We start from the raw sequence: 18,589 nt of genomic DNA, 5'->3' as shown, positions 1-18,589 counted from the left end.
ACAAGGGACAGGAAGGGGGTAAAAATCGGTGAAGAGGAATCATGGCTGGATGCACTCCCTCCCTATGTTCACGCACTTTTACCGCCGGCCAGCATCGGCGTTGCTTCTGCATTTTTCGAGGGGGAAACCGACGACCTGTTGAGCCACGTTGTCCTACCGACGAAGAATCGCGTAAATCGTTCACGGTTCGATATATCGTGGAAACACGGCCGTCTTTTGTACGATCCTGGTCATGAAATAGTAGATGACCTCTTCTATTATTCGAGCCAAATACTTCTATCGAAAACACAAACAACTTTGATAGCTTTTTTCTCTTGCGTTTAACGTTGCATCGACTACCTCGGATAATTCAGAGTGATCTGGATCAGGTCAAAGATGATTTTCAAGTCGATCCAATAACGAGCGTTGTATTTCGTCAAGGATGAGAATAATTCTACTACCGGTGAAAAGATTTCGCAAAAAACGAAATTTGAAAAATATCGCTGGCCAGTCCCGAGTTTGCACTTTCACGTTGCAGCAATTTTCCCCGGCAGACAAGCTGCGTTCCCGCTGTACTGGCCAGGTATGTCGGAACGTGAAAATCAAAGTGACCCGCGAAACAATATACTTTCTTGTGCCGCGACATGCTGCTGCTCCTGCTGCTGCTCCACTTTCCCTTCTGTCTTTTCCTTTTAATGACACGCATCAGAATCGCTCGTAACGATCGGTGTCGGCCGCACGACAAATTGCATTTTGCATAATGTCCCTGCACGCCGCCGCCGGTCTAGAGAGTACTGCCCGTATAAAAAGAGAGAATCGGTGGACTCGCGACCATCAGTTTGACCCGATGGAACGTTCGAGGATGGCAAAGCCCGCGACGATCGCGATCGTCCTTCTAGCTTGCAGCGTCTCGCGATCGCAGGGAAACCACCGCGAGAACGATTCGTGGAGATCGATCGGGAGAAGGGCACGAGCAGCAGCAGCAGGTGAATGAAACATTCCGTTAGAGCAGCTATACTCGTCCTTTTTCTCGTCATATAACAATGACAAAAATAAAACGAAACTTTTTAATCTAATTAATCTATTCGTCGAACAAGAGACACGCTACATGGTTTCAGTCTTTATTGTTATAATCACGATCGCGACTACCATTAGTTATAACGATTAGAGATCTTTGGTCGTGACGATAAGCCGCCACCGTTTAAAATTAGATTGAATCTACTCTTTTCTAAACACCTGTCGTTCGAATTGGAATAGAATTATCCGATCGACGCAAACCGGGACCCGTTCTCAAAGAGCTTTTGGGTGTTTCAGGCGCAGCGGACGAGGCGATCGCTCGAATTTTTCGAATTATCTCGAGCGGCACGTCGAACGAGAAGGACGACGAGATGTTGGTGAGCCTCGTCAAAGAGGAAATCATTCGCACGGCGCAAAGTATAAAAACGCCGACCGGCTCCATCGAGGCAGCCGCCAGAAGAGCTCAAAGGCTGGTCACCGAGTTGACGGATGCTTACACGACCGTAATTTACAAATCGAAGACCACGGACGAGGCCAGATTCAATTTTGCGCGTTTCCAGAACACGGTGCAAAAGATCGTAGACTTTATAAAGAAGGGGCAGTTTGTGACTTGAGTTTTAATCGTGCTTCAACGGAGCGAGCGGACGCGACTTTTCGGGTCGAGATTAAATTATTTCATCTTCCCTAGAAATAGTCTGAAAACTATAAAATAAACAATTTCGAACAACCTACCTACGCTAGAGACAGTCTCAGGCCCATGAAACCATCGTTCTTTAGTTTCTATCGTTACGTTAATCAAATTCAACGTACATAAATTGCTAACGACTAATAATAATATTCAGAAATTCGGAAACTTCAAGTATGGAATCTTACGGGTATCGTGAATCGAACGTTACGGAAGCGATCGATCGTAAATAAGTAGATGCCGATAGGACGCCATGGTCGTTCGATGGACATTTTATTTTGGCGGTTAACGTGCCGTTAGCGGCAACAAAATTATTCCTGCTAACGTATGAGTCAGGCAGACGATCCATTGTAAAAGCGGCATGGGCTCATAATCTGGCGATGTAGGATCTCCTGGCCGAGCTGACCGGAACTGCGCCTATGCTCTTTCGCCGGAAGTGCTGCTGCCACATGTAGTAATATAAATTATAATGCCCTTACGGTTTTTCCTTTCGCGGATTTGCATTTAAAACGCCGGAATGGCCATTGTCGTCGGAATCGGCGCGCACGATTTTCATGGAAATAAGAAAACCGCTGTCCGAGCTCGAACTTGGTTCGCCCCCCCCCCCCTTCCCCCCACGGATGACGCGGTTTTCGCGCGAAAGATAAAACACCTAACGCTGAGTGGTTAGGGGGGCGGAGGACGAGGGGAGATGCGCGTGATTTCCATCGAATCGTGCCAAGGCTAATCGGAGATCAAATCTGGAAACGGCTCGCTTTCACCGGCTCGGACAATGGGCTCCGAAGCTTTTCTAATCCTTGTTTCCCCCTCCCTGTTTTTATTCTCTCGCAGAGAGGATCGTGTGCGTCGAGGATGCGTGAGATACAACAGAGTTTCCTTAATTAGCAGATATTCTAATTGCGAAAACACGAACGTGCAACAGGATAATTAAGAATTTGTAATTTATAAGGCCCGATCGAAATCCCTAAGCGCCTGATTTCTCGCCTGATTTCTAACTCGAGCTTCTTATCGCGTGTCCTTGTACTTTTTGAAAAACTTTGTCGCCCTCGAGAGATCGGAAGGTACCAGAAATACGCATAAAAGCTATTCGAAAGATAGGTAGTGTGTTTTTTGATTCGTAAAGTTGTCTCTTTAACGAATAGAAATGATTCTGTACGGCATAGTTTGATTTTCCAAAGACTTCTGCGAGGTTGCACGGTGCTCGAAGGTACACCAAGAACATCCTCGAGGAACGTCGTGCTTCCTCTAAAGTTACGACGGAAGGGCAGCGTCCGTGGATTTTATATGGGAAACTGATTCGACCACGATGCGGAGGATAATATAACACCGGGGGCATTTTGTTTTGTTGCACAAACGGATAATAAACATCGTTCGAGCCTGCCTGCTACCGTGCCGACTAGATAGCTACGACGATGAAACAATGCGGCATTGTCCCGGCAGCCTGAACCGCCAAAGCACAGCCGAACGAACGAACGAACGAACCCAAGCACCGTGTTAAGTCATGAACGGCGTTACACACGGGCTTAGAAACGTCGGATAACCAAGACTTGACCCTCGAAAGTATGGTCTCGCCGTGAAAAACCTCGCCGTCGGAGTTTTTCTATTCGCCGGCAACAAAGTTTGCTCCCCGAGTATCGGCAACCGAGATCGTTGCAAATCTGATAGATCTTGAGAACGGACCACATTTATCTTCTATGTAAAAAGTTATGTTATCGGTCGGGTGGTTTGACATGTGGCGGATTGCTTTAGTTTGCAACAAACGATGGTTCTTCCTTGTAATTATAAATAAACTCGCATCGTCCGAATAGGTCGCGTCGTAAACGATCTATAACGCGGGGGAAATTAAAAAGATTTCTTTAAACGATTACCGGGGGCTTTAGGGATTGTTGATCGAGCCTCGTAAGTCGGGCCGCGTCCGATTAAAAGTAACGAGGCACCGTGGAACTGTTAAATCTAGCCGGGGCACCGAAAGAAGCAGGAGCAGCGGCATTCCGCAGGGCATAACTTAAGCGAGCTCTGAGCTCACGAAGAGAGGAGACGGGTCACGACGCCATGTGTGCGGCCTACCAACCACACCCACCACCTATTTATTTATGTCTACCTCACGGCTTTTTGCTCGTACTATCGAGCTTTCATTGCGCCGTTCCGCCGCGAACAATCGAGGAGCCCGGCGACCTTGCCGGAAAAATTTCTTCCCGAAAGAATCGTCGAGTCCCTTCGAGCCTCGACGTTACGTATTATTTGTAAAGTTAAAGCAACCATCTAGAACACGGGAAACGATAAGTAAAATGCACCACTGATTTCGGATGCCAACGAATCTATAAAAATGCATCGCGCGCGTCCGTCGAAATCGTGAGGACGATGTCGACTCGGATAAATTTCATACGAAACTCGGACCAACGAGTATTACGAGCAGAAACGCGCGGAACGGCTGCGGTCGCTGGAACATCTCGGCTGATACCGTTTCTTCATGATCCGAACGAATCACGAATTGTTATTTTCAAGCTGCTCGTTGGTTTTTATCTCCGTGGGAACACTTTGATCCCCTGTTGACCCGCGGTTGATCCGCTAGAGGATCTCGAGACACGAGACTGTCGTCGAGTTTCTTTCGTCCTTGGTCCCGAAATTCGGATCCAGAAAGATCGAGAGGTAGCGCGCGCCAAAAAGCGTACAAGACTTGGTTGAAATTCGATGCAACCGCTGCGCTGGTACGGTATCCAGAGACGTCCGTTATATTATAAATTAGAAACGAATACAAGGTTCGCTTCGCAAACTGGCTGAATAATTTATGCGTCGACGCGGACGTATCGCCGGGTTCGCGCGTCCAGGCAGAAAAGATGGCGCGAGAAATTCAATGGTGTATCGAGTTATCGTCCGGGAATGTCAATTACAGGGGATTTCAGCGAATCTGTTTCACGCGTTTACGAAGGATACCTGCCGGAAACGATTCGCGTCCCGCAGGTGTAAATCAAACGCTGAGACTGGTCCAATTAAGCAAAATATTAATTTGTTACAGGGAACACAGGTGGACTGGCAAAGGCGCATCGAGATCTCGTTGATTAATCTAACGCATCGAAGGATAGAGACGAAAGAAGAAAAATGCAATTGACCCAACGATTGCGTTTAATTATCGCCTACCATACAATTTACTCTCCTGTTTACCGTTAGAGGCGGTTCTCGATGCACAATATACACACAAATACAGCACGCCCCGTGATTCGCAACAAACCGTTAATAACAAGTAACCGAAGTGTCTAAAACTGCAACGTTCGCTGCATTACAATACTCGGCGTTTCAAGCGAACCGTAAAGATTCGAGGATCCTGGTTGAAATTATTTTTAACGTTACGATTTTTCCGATTATATAGATCAAGGTCCGCTTCTCGGATCGATATCCGAGATCAACGGTCAGTCGGTATTCTGTATTCTATCTTTCTCGTTCAAAAAAAAAACACTCGACTCCAAGAAACTAGCCTCTATTTAGAAAACATCGATCACGAGACGGGTGTGCGATCTCAAAGTTGGAATGACTTGCTTTCCTGTTGCCACGACGAAAGCCCCCCAACAGTTATTAATCTCTCGGCGCGTTTAATTCCCCAATTACGGAAAATTTTCATCACGCATAATGATTGCAATCCCGGTTGCTAATTAAATCCCATTAATCCGTAATTAGACACAGCCTGGCGTTTAATAAAAAGGAATCGTAGAAATAAATAAAAAATGGCATCCTCTGCTCGGGGACGAGCGGGAATCGTTGATCGGCCCCGCGTTCGTTCGAAACCTCCAAGCCGGAACAATCGGCTAGCGGATAATGAAAAAGAAGGAACGCGAGAAAAAGACGAGTTTCAAGGTGATGAAAAAAAGGATCGAAAGAAGGAAAGAGTTAAAACTAGGTATGGTAAAGCGACAGAGTTACGATCTTAGAAAGAAGGCGCGCCGTTTTTCTTTTTTCCCTGGTTCGTTCTCCTCTAGCCTTCGCCTCGATTAATTCGCGCTGACGCGCGAGCACACGCTCGCGTCGTTATATCGCGGCTCGATCGCCGCGGAGGCGGCAGCGCTTTTTAAATAACTATAATGAGGGCAATTATCGTGTGCGCCGGCAAGCAGAGTGTGACGAGTCGTTGTTACACATTGCGGCACGGAGGATGATCGCTCGAGCTAGATGAAGGAATAGCACGTACAACGAGCTGTTGGGGGAGGGTTAGCTTGTGCCAGAAAGTAGGGGAGTAGGGGAGTCAGGGAGGATGGGAGGGGGTAAAACGTAGGAGAAACTCCAAGGGGACGAAAAGATAAAACTGTTCTCTGACTAGATGAAAATGAGAAACGGAGGATGGAGCGGTAGGGGGGGCACGTGGAAAGAGCCAATCGGGGGGAAGGGAAGAGAGGGCCGAGCGGTAATTACGAGATCAATGATTGAATATCACGGAATGGAAAGATGAGGAAGAGAAGAGCCTAACCATGAAAAATGGCCGGCGAGATTAATACTTTGGCTCGAAAATTAAACGACGAAATACGGAATACTATATTATTTGTTTGTTTCATCGTTTATTATTAAAAATATCCAAGTTTTAAATCTCGTAGGAAAATGTCTCTGTTTCGAAAGAAGAACTTTTACCAGAAAATTTCTTTTCTGTCGCGAAGTACGCACGAAAGAATGACAATTTCTTTGCAACAAGTTGTACACGTTTTCTCGAAACGAAATCGTAAAAATCATCTACTTTTTGAGCGTGTTTTGACGGGAGGATTCCCTTCGGGACAATCGAACGAAAACGAGGAGCATCGGCGCGACGCGAATCGACGCGCAAAATGGTCGCTGAAAGAAAAAGGACCGACGAATCGAATAATCGGAGAAAAAAAAAACGAGTATCGGAAAGAGCGGAACAAAGGCGGCGGGGGCAGGGTAGTGGAAATGGCGGAGAGAGGAGAGACAGGCAGCGCGTGGCAGGCCTCTCCCCCTGTCGACCCTCTCCTCCTCCGACAACTAATGCCTCCGTCCGTGCAACCACCTCCGCTGGTCGAGGCTATAACTACTTTCTTATTCGCTCGTTTCAGGCCAGCCTTACGGGGCCCGTGCATAATGCCCCAGCGCTCCTTACGCATGCTGAACGCCAAACGCACCCCTTCCTCCGCAGCTCCTCTCGCGCCATCTTCCTCCTCCTCCTCCTCGTGGTCGTCGTCGTCCACCTCCACCTCCCCGGAAGCCTGTACTCCGAGAGGAACTGCGGGTCAGAGACTGCGAGGCATATTCGACGCAGACTCGTGGCTCGTGCCTAGATCCATTGGCGTCCGACTCCGATGAATTTGCGAGATCCTCCAACGACCGACTCTACGGTTCCGCTGGAATTTCAATCTTCCATTTCCTGCGTATCGTCAGCTTTTCAAATTCTACAATTCGAATCTCCAAGTTCCAAGACAAGCTTTCTTAGGAAAATTCGTAATTACGCAATGTTTGAATGTCTAAAGAAAGTTTCATTGGTCTCGGAGCTTCTTCGAATGGTATCTCGTAAATTACCATCTTCCATAGATCTCGATGATCGGCATTCTTTATCGGATTCGAATAAAAATTTTTCTCGTAATCGTTTAACGTGTGATTTGGAAACAATTGTCCATCCGACTGGACTGGACTGTTACGGGGAATGGAAAATTGAGAGAAAAGACGGAACGGGGGCCACTCGTGGCGATGCCTGGGCTTTATTCGGGTGACGCCGATGCGCTAATATAACAAGAAACGTGGCGGCTATTGCGCCGAGCGTACGGGAGCGAAGTAGCCTCGCTTATGGTCCGGTGGTGCCCGAGGAGCATAACAGCTCGCGGAGCATAACGCCACGAGCCATCATATCCTCCTTCCAGAAACCCTCTCCGGAGGTGTTCTCCTCCTCCCATCCCCCGTACTCGTTCGTTCCAGTAACAGCTCCCCCTCCCCACGACGTCGCGACGGAGCACGAGTCTTTCTGAGTGTACGCGTCACGCGTGTCCGTGCCCCGCGGCAACGTGTGCGGGTGGACGAATACGCGCGTTTCACAATCTAACGAGCAATGGATAATTCCTCATTTATTATTATATATATTTGCCAACGGCAAAAATATTCTTTTACTCGAGGGTGTGTGTACACCACCCGAATGATTTACAAAAACTCAATGGTGTAGCAGACTAGTCTAACGAGATCTTCTTTTTGAACAACATTCTACCTTTTATTATCGTGCAAGATTCATCGTTAGCTTAACTCACAAAATGGCGGAGTTATATAACGCTTTCTACCGATATCCAATAGATCTCGGAAAGTTCTACGCATTATAATAGTAACCATGTAATGGAAAATCAGGTAAAACGAGTCGAGCTCGCCAAGACAAACCGAGGTGATAGTTTTAATGGTAACGAGTTTGGATAATCCTTTGCTACTGGAAACTATCGGTACCCTCTATGGGGACCGTGCCCCGAGGGTTGCTGCTCAGAAGTAGAATAAGAAATTCGATGGAGAAAAGCGGTACATATTAGTCGATGGGGTGAACCGAGGGGAACAGGAAGGCGAGGAGAGAGAGAGAAAGGATAGGAACGGATCGCATGTACACGGACGCGATGCTTATGGGACGGGGTTGCATATGTGTTGCGGCGTACGTTCGAGCGCGTGCACGTACGTTTATGCACAGGTATTGCTGCCCGCTTCCGCGAACTAGATCGCCCGAGCAGATATTAGGAGCGCGTCTGCCCCGTTGGCATTGCGGCAAGTGCTGCTGGTCATTGTCCACCAGCGGACGCAGCAAGTCGGCGACCAAGGGGGAGGCAAAATAGGAGAGAAACTGATTTTTCGGTAGGAAAATTCATAACCTGCACGGGCCGCGCCGGATGACGATCGTTTGTCCAACACCTTCGGTCCACCAATTCACTTAAACGCTCTCTACATAATGGTACATTTACGCATCCTCTTTCGATCGAGGAAACAGACAACCAATTTAGTCTACGACGTAGATCGTGGATGATTTAAATAATTACCCCAAAGTTTCGCTTCTCGCATCTCGTTGGAACAAATATTGTCAATATTCAGGACATTATACTTGTAGAATCACAACAAAGATATTAACATATTGAAACATTTTTAATACGTGGTATCTTTTTGTCGCGGTAGTTGACACGCGCTTCCGAAGCGTATCGACTTTGATTTTCAACTCCAAGAGCATAGTTAGGTTCAAAGTCGCGCTATACCCGCCGTTCGTTTAAACAATCGTGTACCGATCGTCGGGCGTGAAAAGTTATCTTGTTATTCGCGCTAATTTTTTTTTTTTCTTCAGAATTTACGGTACTGTTGCGACAACTAATCGTTGTCCGACGCAGGCAGGAAGCTGGCGAGGAGGTTGGTCACGAACAGATTTTCGGTACGATAATCGTAGGGAAACTACGGACGCCCATTGTGACAATGGACTCACGAGGCAGCGCGATAATTACGTCGGTAATAACACGGTAAAATAGAAAGAAGCGCTCGCTATCTTCTTCCTGACGCTGACTACCGACTGTTGCTCTACTGACCGGTGAAATTAATTTATTTCCTGTTGTCCGTCGCGTCCGCTTCTTTTCACAAAAAAAAGTCTCTCCGTGGATGAAAATAAATGTCCATCAAAGCTAGACACAGGAAATTTATCTAGCGTTAACGCGAGTCACGCACGGTGTTAATTATACGAGTTGCGTATATATTCCACTGATCTTTTTTCGACAGGGACTCTTCTCTGCTCGCCCTAACAGAATTAATTCTACCAACCGTTTAATATCATTATGCCGTTAGATTATTCCACCAGATTGTCAAGAACACATAGACCCGATTTCTAATTAGAGGAAATTCAATTACGTACTTGTAATCAAATATCTGTATATTGAAGTCTCTCGCGTAAATAGAAAAACGCTCTGGTAAGGAAAATTTTTCTAGGAACAAGACGAACTCGGAAGTTGCTAGTTTTCCAGCCGGGGTCTCCTGATCTTGATTTAAAACAGATTAACTTCCGGTTTTTTCTCTGTTTTTGTGCGTTTTTATCGGTGAACAAAGAAAACGTTCTAGGAGAAAAAAAATCGAGGAGGAGGACGAAACGAGGAGGGTAAAAGTAAGCGAACGAATGGATCCGAATACAAGTTGGAAGGAGAAGGATCGTCGGGGCGGCACCTGACCGGAAAGCGTCACAGTCAGCGCATTCAGCCTCGTTCTTTCCTTTCCCTTCACCTCGGGCTTTGCCTCTTTCGCCAACCTTCCTCCTCCTCCTCCTCCTCCTCCTCCTCCGTCATCTCCACCGATCAAGGGTTGCTACTCGTTCCTTTTACCTCGCAAACCGAAACTGTCTGCTAACCGACAACCTGAAGAACCCTATGCTTCGTACGAATGGCACACCACTTTCGCCTCGCACCTATCAAATTACGCGTTTGATCGTTAATTAATTGGTTCGAGATCGTCATCAGTTTGCGGTTTGTCGGAACAAACAAGAGACTCGACACCCCTTAACGCTCCCTGCCCGAGTCAAACTCGGTTTAACGTTGTAATTAAATGGAACGTGAAGGGGTTAAGTCGGTGGACTGATAAAAATAAATTTATTTCCAATAAAGGAGCCCGACTCGTCGTCGATATGCGCGTAGCCTAGCTTGACTGCGCAACGAACGTCGATCTATAAAAATGTATGACGGTGGCCAAAAGGTGGCTTTGCAAACGAACGAGACGAAGAATAAGAGAAGGTAGCGAGAAAAGGATGAAACGAGTAGGTAAGGACACATAATAGCAGGATGTTACAACGCCCGTGTCCGGTACATAAGTATCTGGTTTCATAAATGAAAGTGTCTTCATTCATAGATACATATTTCCATACAATTGCCGCTATTGGTTCGTATCTTATGATATCGCCATTATGTGTGGCCCGGTGCATTACATATGTACATAGCACCATTATATACAAATTCCTAGTAATGCACCGCTACTGCTGCATTCGTGATAAAGTTGTTTCGATATTGTGATATTACGGGGACGTTCGCGTTTTCCTGGATGGAAAAAACGCGTCCACGACGAGGGATAAATCGGAAAAAATTGTTTAGCGTACTCTAAGAACGTGCTCTCCAGGTTAATATCGTCGGTAGTTGTTCGGTTACTTTTAGGACGTGAAAAGTATAATAGTGATCGAAGTAGAAATAATTAAAGACTATAGCGCGTGCTGGCACGGAGGGGCCCGCGCGACGGAGGATTCCTGCAACGCGTTCCCTCGTTACATCGAATAAATCTACCTCGATGACGCCACCGCGCACGATGGACGCGCCCTGTGAGCTAGGTAGGAAGTCATCCTTCCTAGCATCCACAGTCCACACAGGAAATCTCAGACGCACCCACCGAAACAAGCCCGCCCCCTCCGTCGGAGTCGATTTAATGTTTCGTTTCCTTTACGACGATAAGGGGCTACAATTTTCGCCCCGCGAGGACGGTACACGTACACGGGTAAAAAATAAAAAATACATTAGGAAAAGAAACGTTTCCAACCTGCTGCGTTAAATGTAAACTGTGTATCTTTTTAAACAACGGGCCCACGTGTCTGGAAAAGTTTCAATGGCATCGGTAACTTTCTCTCCGTCTTGTGAAATAAATATTACGTCTAATTGGGTCGATTGTCGGGTGTAAAATGCGGCTGTGTCGCGTAGTGGACGTCTGTCGGGAGGTCTCGTTAAGGTCTCGTCGTCGAGAATAGAGAGAGGACGGAAGGGCACATAATAATACCCGGGCACGATAGTAAATTTGATAAAATAATACCCTCCTCGGGGCTGCATATTCATTTTTCCGGAGGGTTCTCCCCACGGTAACCAGTGTCCGGGCCGAGTCGTCTACATATGTATGAGCTTCTGGTGGACCCGGTGGTTATGCCTCGGCGAACGCGAGCTTTCTGCCCTTTATTTTCACTGGCAGCGTCTCCTCTACCCCCCCCCCTTTCCGCAGCTTCGAATAAACCAAAAGAGCTGACCTGTAAAAAATAAAAGAGTGGGTAAACCGGATGATTAGCACTCCTCGCCTAGCTACCTTCCTTCCGTGTGCAAGCTGCGTGACGATGCCCGACGATGCTTTCGATTATGCTTGCATACGTGTACGCGATAGATTTCGAAGTACTGCAAGTTTTACAGCGACGCCGTGAAAAACTCGGAAAAGAGAAACGTTGTACATGGGTTAGTTTTCAAGCTATCGGTCTGCGGTCTTCCATACCACGTTTTCTTTTTACCGGGCAGTTTTCCTCGCCGTCTAAGAAAAGCAACGCGCGCTCGCTGGCTTGCATTAAAGAGCAATTAGCCGCGGCTCGCGAGCACGCTGATGCCCGGAAGCGATAGAAGCGGGCCGCGCGTGCCACCCTTACCTTTTCTTCCTCTACCGCGAGCGCGCTAGTACCTGTTCGTTCGTGTTTCCACACATCGAAACCGTTCTGTTCGAAGGCGTCTTACCAGCAGCCGAGTCCGCAGGGTACACCACGACTTCCCCTGCTACCTTCATCGGGCTCGTAGAATTATTCATCGACGCTACGCCATATAACGTATGCGACCAGAGAAGAAAACAGTTTTCGCGATCTAAAAATTTCACGCCTATGCAATCGAACGTTTCGTACAGTTCGATTTTAACGAAACGATTGTTCGAGTCGTTCTGTATCGTGGCTGGCGAAATACCAAGGATCGGTGATCATCGGTGATCCCCTTCTTTATTCATCGCCTCGATCTTCCATGCCCCTCTATTCCTCTGGCTGGCAGCGTAACAGCTCGCTCAATTACCGTCGCAGATAATCATTATCGCGGAAACTGCATCGCCGGGCCTCATTGCCCCAATCCTTAATTAACCGGCGGCCAGACGGTAATTGGTACAAGCCGGTGTACGACACTCGATCCATTGGCGAGAACCGGGGGCACGTGGTGAATAACGTACTTGCGTATATCCGCCGACTTCTTCTCTACTTTACGTACGGACAAGCGTAACGATGGAATTTTAAGCTTCCTCGATAACGAATCGGTGACCTACTTTTTTTTACGCGTTCTACGAGTACACGTATTTTAACGTGAATCCCTTTTGTCACGGATTTAGAAATCTATACATTTGAATTTTATTTCTCCAAACAAAATCGCATCGAGACACTCGTATAGATACCAGAATAATAGAGTTCGTAACACTTTTCTCAAGCTTTCTTCTCGCATATGTGTGCATACCAACGCCTAACCCGTGTCACGACAAAATGGATAACTGTTAAAAACTCGACGCAAAACTAAATATTTAAATTTCGAGTTAAAAATTAAGTTCCGGTCCGCCTCTGCTCGGAATTAACGGCAGTACTATACCGGAACAAAGGAGCAAACCAACAGGTTAAATTATAAATCACCGTGCATCCAAAGCGCTGCGACTCTGTATAGTGTGTAACTGTCTTCTAAAACTGGTTTTATTTTTCAATAGAAATTCTCTATCGTAAATTTCCTTTCGCAGAAATTATACGTTACCGCGGGGCCCCGCGATATGTAAATCGCGTCGTAATAATCGTTAGACAGCTTAATTATTGGGCTGCAAACGTCTCCGATTGTCGGGAATAAAAAGATCGCCCGTAGATTCGTGTAACGCTCTTCCACGGTCAAACATGGCGGCGCTCTTCTAGCGTCTTCGTCCCGATAAAATGCAGGATGAATTTAATACCGTAACTTGCACGCGCGTCTTCTACACGCAACAGCCACGCATGCTACGGTTAATTGTAATTTATGCTCCAACGACTTAGATCTACATCTTCCATGGTTACTTCATTTACTATATAGTCTGCACTTTTTGTCTCCGCGGTGTTTGATTAATTTCGCGAAATAACCTGTTTAATTAATCGGCAACTAACTCATGAAACACCGTACCCACGGCTTCGTGATATTATTCACTGTGCCCCGCGATGCTAAATAGCCAGGAGCTAGTCCGCGTGGCTGGATTCTTCTCGGCCCTCGACTTCCGTCTGGCTTATGAAAAATTTATCGTACAGTCGGATTAAGTTAATGATCGTGCAGCAGTTCGATTAAACAAGGAATTAAATATTCTTTTACAGACTATTTACCATATAGTACGCTTGTAACTTCTGCAAGCCTGCGGATTTCTGTTAGCCTCGTGTTGGACGTAGCCAAGCCCAAAATCCATCGTTACAAATACGTATGCCTTGAACACAGTATAAAATTAATCATCTTCCTCCTCGATCTCTTTTTTTTTTATTTAATTTAAATATATAATCTATAAAAGATTACGTTAAATTGTGTTATCGCAAACCGCGTACGTCTCGGCAGAATCTTAATGTCTTTATTTCCAGCTTTACGTCTTTTAGCAGAACGGTTGGATTTTTGTAACGGATCTCGCTTTGTTTCGATCGCTGGCAAAGAAAAAGGACCATTATGATCGAAACCCTGCTGGGAATAGGCTTACCAAGGATACCTACGAGCAAAGGCCGACGATTATTGAGCGGGCAGAGATAAAAGGTCGGTTTGGCTCCCATAAAGCAAACTGCACGCGGCTCCACTTTATGCTGATCGATTTGTGGTGATTTTATAACTTCGCCTGTCCATAGTTGTTCTCGTAAAGACGCCACGGTTCAAACGGGCCGCGGATATTTTATATCCGCGGCGTAAACGCAAAACGGACCTTTACATACTCCCAGACAGAAACAGTACGATACTCGGTGGCTTTCTTTCGAGAATTTTCTTCCAACCGTAATTGCAGATTGCGTTGCCTCCGAATGGCTTTCAACGTCGACTAGTAACGACGCTTCTTACATGCTAATAGGAATTTTTCTTTACTAAATCAACACTCTCGTTTTATTTCGGAAAATGTATATGTATTCCCCTTTCCTTTTTATTGTCTTATCGCATCTATAAACATAATACATTGTACGCACTTAAGACATAGAAAATAGTTACATCCTATTACCATAAGAATACATATTGGAACTTGACGTGTAGGAAACGATATAATTTACTTTTAATTCTCTTATACTGTATAGATAATATTACACGATTGACAATTACACTCCTCATCTGAATTGCGAGTTTACTTCGTAGTCCTCCAAGACCGGAGAAATATTTTATGCTAGGCTTTACCTTACTATAATACGTCTGTTACGAGAAACCTATATTCTCAGAAAGGAACCCTGATGCAGATACTTTACCGAGTATTAAGCTGCCGTAAACGATACCTGATGGGGTTTTGCATTCAAAAGTTAAAAAAATATTCTTCGCGCCTGCATTATTTTTACCATCTATTTAATAGAGATCAGAACACAGTAGTCTTTTAGACTTTATATATAGTATATATATATATATATATATATATAGATAGATACGGTTCGCGTAAAAATAGTGGAATAACATTAAATGGCGCACTTCGATTCTGTCGAACCCTCTGATTCGCCAGAGAGATTCTCCGCTGCCAAAGCGAGAACTTCCTCGCAAACCCGCTTGTAAACCCACGCGTTACCTTTTAACCTTTTTCTTCGAATACCAACTAGCAATTTGTTATTCGTAACGCCTTCTAATAAACAAACTTCTAACTCGAAAGAGCAAGCATTCCTGGCCGAAAACGGTCGCATCGTATCCATCTCGTCTTCCATACAATCTTCCGTTTCTCCTTGAAGGATGAATCTACGCAAAGAATTTTAATCGTAAAAAATACTGTTTGAATCGTTTATCAAATCTTTTCGTACATTACTTACCCTTTTTGATGGCACATGATTCCTTTGCGACGCAGTGCACGACGCAGTTGCGAGAGTACGTATCTGGGGTCGTCGCTAGACGTTGACGACACGTTACAAAGGCCCTGCAACAAAAATAATATCGATATAAGATATTTCAAATAAAGACACTTCGATTCGATTAAAAAATTTAACTAAATACAAACTTTTCCAGATAGTATATTAGGTTGATCAGGATCGATATTCTCGTTCTTTGCGCGTCTCTTGGGTGTAAGGACGCAACGCACGCGATTCAATCCACGTTCCAAACCCATTATTACTTTTCTTGCGCTCCCTGGTGTAGACGACGGTGTTCCTCTAAAAATTAATTCTTTCCTTTAACCATTTCTCGGCCGAACGCGTCATCGATGGTTGATATACTTCGATCTCACGTTCTATTATTTTATTCTTATTATTATAATCGTAAAAACTTACTTTGAATCGGATACCGGAGTATTGGTGGGAGTAGAAACGATTCTATCTTTTTCCGCGGTCCTTTTTACAGGGACTGTAAATAATTATCTCTATTACCTATTATATAAATTCCAATAAAGTTAGTATCGTGCAAAAAGCATAGTGTTAAAAGGAACTGTAAAAAAAAAAAGAACGAGGTAAGGAATAGTAAAAAGGTATTATACCTTTTAGAAAGGAGTTGGGATAAAGAATTCTTACAGGCAACTATTTCTAGTTCCAAATTGTGTTTGTTCGCAAGTCGTTGCTCTTCTCTTACTAATTATCTGCTTTTCACACAACTACAGCAATTAATGGCACTTGGAAACTTTCATTAAAGTTTCTAATTAGGTGGCTACCATCGCCTAATTAGAAATAAACTTTAGAAAATATATTATAAAACTAAGTACCATGTCTGTAATGAAACTCAAATACACCTAACAACTTGTTCCATGACAAAGGACAGTTACTATAAATTAAGTTTTATCTAATACATCGTATTAAAATCAAACGATCTAATTCAATTTTTTAATAGAAATTATTAAGAGAATAGCATAAAAATAAGTAAAGTATTGTATAAGATACCAGGAGAACATATGTCGTCCGCTTCTTTACTTCGAAGTCGTTTTCTTCCAGGTACATGTGGTTCCATAAAATTGTTGGCTATACAATAATAAACCAGAAAATAACAATTATACAATGTTTTTATCTAGAGTGCGTAGCAAAATGTTACCATAATAGTAATAGTTTACCCGTTTCAGGCGTTTTTGGCAAAACATCATAGGTGGCCTCTAATACTGGCGATTTTCTAGGTTTGCTTCTTGGAGAATAATCAAGTTTAGTTATAAGATTATTCATCCCTCCTTCGCACTGTAAATAATAAGATATAAAATAACTTTGAGTAATTTCCTAATATACGAGTAATCGACAATATACTCTACCCCTGTTTTAAAATGAGTCTTTGCAGAGGATGATATTCGAAGCGAAAGTCCACGAAGTTTTCTATCTAAAAGTAAAAGATACGTGGAAGTCTTGTAATCGGTTCTATCACTTTTTACAAGTTTATTCCATATATCTGGAGCTTGTTCGCCACATATCGCGGACATAGTACTTAACACGTCTTCGTCTTGTTCAAACTGAAAACGCATCATTTTTATTAAAACGTATGGCACACTAATAACGATTTTAAAGTTTGCTTTTCATTTACATTGGTCTTATGAACAAACGAAACAGGATTGAGGAATCCTGCTGTAATCCATGGATGATTACACAATTCTTGTATAGTAATTCGTTTTTTTGGATCTATTTGTAACATTGCCCTTATCAATCTTCTACTGCTACTCGACAACCAACTTGGTTCGTCGTATTTGCCGCTCTAAAATCATAATACTATTTATCAATTTCCCAGTGAAACTGAATAAAAATAAAAGACTTACAAGTATTTTTCTATACAAATTCTCTATACTGTTATCATCGAACGGAAGAAAACCACAAAGTAACGCATATAGAAGTACTCCCATACTCCAAATATCTACTTCTGAACCTATATAACAAATGTAACGAATTTATTCTAGGAGTAAGGATAACAGCTAAATTTTAAGAACATATTGTATACCTAAGTATTTTTTCCCTAATATGAGTTCTGGCGCAGCATACGTCGGAGAACCGCACGATGTTTGTAAATGGGATTCTATTCCATTCTTTGGTTTCGCGCACAGACCAAAATCTATCAGTTTTAAATTCTCTTCCCTGTCTAGCAGAACGTTCTCCTAGGTATAAAACAATATTGCTCGCCATGTCCACAAATATTCAAACACAATAGAAACATAACTTACTGGTTTCAAGTCACGATGAGCATATCCTAAACTATGTAAATACGTTACAGCGGATACAATTTGACGAAAGAACTTTCGTGATTCTGTTTCAGAGAGTCTATTTTTTTCAACTACAAATAAAAACAGGTATAATCTTAGAACAATTTTCTTTTAACTGCAAAATGGTAAAGGAAAATTATAAAATACTACCGATCGAATTATAAAATATGTATAATATTACCTATGTGATCGAATAATTCTCCACCCGAACAATACTCCATCACCATAAAATAATGGGTCTCTGTTTCTATCACTTGATACAATCTACAGATGTGTTGATGTAATAAAGTTTTCAATGCCTCAACTTCTAGTTTTACTCTAGGTAAGTCGTCCTGGAAATTAAAAAAACGTATTTCACTGATATTGCACGTATTTATTAAATTTTAAAAGGCCACTTACGCCCAGCGCCGTTTTGTCCATTATTTTAATAGCAACCTTCTCACCGGTCGCTATGTGCGTAGCAAGCTTTACTTTTGCAAAACCTCCGCTTCCGATAGTCTTTTCCAAATCGTACAAACCTTTTAACGCGGCATATCGCACCATCGTAACAAATTTGTGACAATATTAACTACAAATGTAAATTACGCGCTGTCAATCATACCACTTTTAAACTCACGATTCCTAACGTAAACAATTTTCGAATGCCAATCGAAAATTTCGATTATCGAAATGGAGCGTCATAGATTATTAGCCTGTCGTCGGCACTACCAATATAAAAGTACCAACCAGTCACCAGATGGCAGACCGGTGCCTAAAGGAAACTGCCTCTATTTCGCCACAGACGGCAGCACCGTTCGTTTTTTTAGTGATACTTTGCTGCTGTCTCTATTTCGTGCGTAAGTTGGCAACCGCGATACTGCGCGC

General features: G+C 44.0%; 2 protein-coding genes across 2 annotated transcripts; one reads left to right on the top strand and one right to left on the bottom strand.

Moving 5' to 3' along the window:
* Nucleotides 1-826: 826 nt before the first annotated feature.
* On the top strand, nucleotides 827-1,610 carry LOC122396743. Its single transcript, XM_043395394.1, has 2 exons — nucleotides 827-965; nucleotides 1,294-1,610. The coding sequence occupies exons 1-2, from the start codon at nucleotides 827-829 to the stop codon at nucleotides 1,608-1,610; spliced, it is 456 nt and encodes a 151-aa protein (XP_043251329.1).
* Nucleotides 1,611-14,627: 13,017 nt separating this feature from the next.
* Nucleotides 14,628-18,542, bottom strand: LOC122400571 (maternal embryonic leucine zipper kinase-like). The gene is made up of 14 exons (XM_043402111.1): nucleotides 18,452-18,542; nucleotides 18,125-18,293; nucleotides 17,907-18,057; nucleotides 17,687-17,796; nucleotides 17,467-17,620; nucleotides 17,288-17,394; nucleotides 17,059-17,226; nucleotides 16,793-16,987; nucleotides 16,604-16,721; nucleotides 16,437-16,514; nucleotides 15,837-15,909; nucleotides 15,569-15,719; nucleotides 15,384-15,487; nucleotides 14,628-15,312 (listed from the first exon to the last, which is right to left on the bottom strand). Exons 2-14 carry the CDS (start codon nucleotides 18,266-18,268, stop codon nucleotides 15,042-15,044), a joined length of 1,824 nt encoding a protein of 607 aa, XP_043258046.1. The 5' UTR covers nucleotides 18,269-18,293; nucleotides 18,452-18,542; the 3' UTR covers nucleotides 14,628-15,041.
* Nucleotides 18,543-18,589: the final 47 nt, after the last annotated feature.

This window comes from Colletes gigas, unplaced genomic scaffold, assembly GCF_013123115.1.
Source record: "Colletes gigas isolate AHSC1104 unplaced genomic scaffold, ASM1312311v1 Colletes_gigas_Sc00001, whole genome shotgun sequence".
Classification (NCBI taxonomy): Eukaryota; Metazoa; Arthropoda; class Insecta; order Hymenoptera; family Colletidae; genus Colletes; species Colletes gigas.
Note: the sequence above shows the minus strand (reverse complement) of the source record. Positions and strands in the feature narration are given on the sequence as shown.

Excerpts from the sequence above, each read along its gene's own strand:
- LOC122396743 (XM_043395394.1), top strand. The coding sequence starts at position 827 with ATGGAACGTTCGAGGATGGCAAAGCCCGCGACGATCGCGATCGTCCTT. Across the intron at positions 966-1,293 it reads GGCACGAGCAGCAGCAGCAG|GCGCAGCGGACGAGGCGATC; the intron begins GTGAATGAAACA and ends TGGGTGTTTCAG.
- LOC122400571 (XM_043402111.1), bottom strand. The coding sequence starts at position 18,268 with ATGGTGCGATATGCCGCGTTAAAAGGTTTGTACGATTTGGAAAAGACT. Across the intron at positions 18,058-18,124 it reads TGGACAAAACGGCGCTGGGC|GACGACTTACCTAGAGTAAA; the intron begins GTAAGTGGCCTT and ends TTTAATTTCCAG. Across the intron at positions 15,910-16,436 it reads GGACGACATATGTTCTCCTG|TCCCTGTAAAAAGGACCGCG; the intron begins GTATCTTATACA and ends AATTATTTACAG.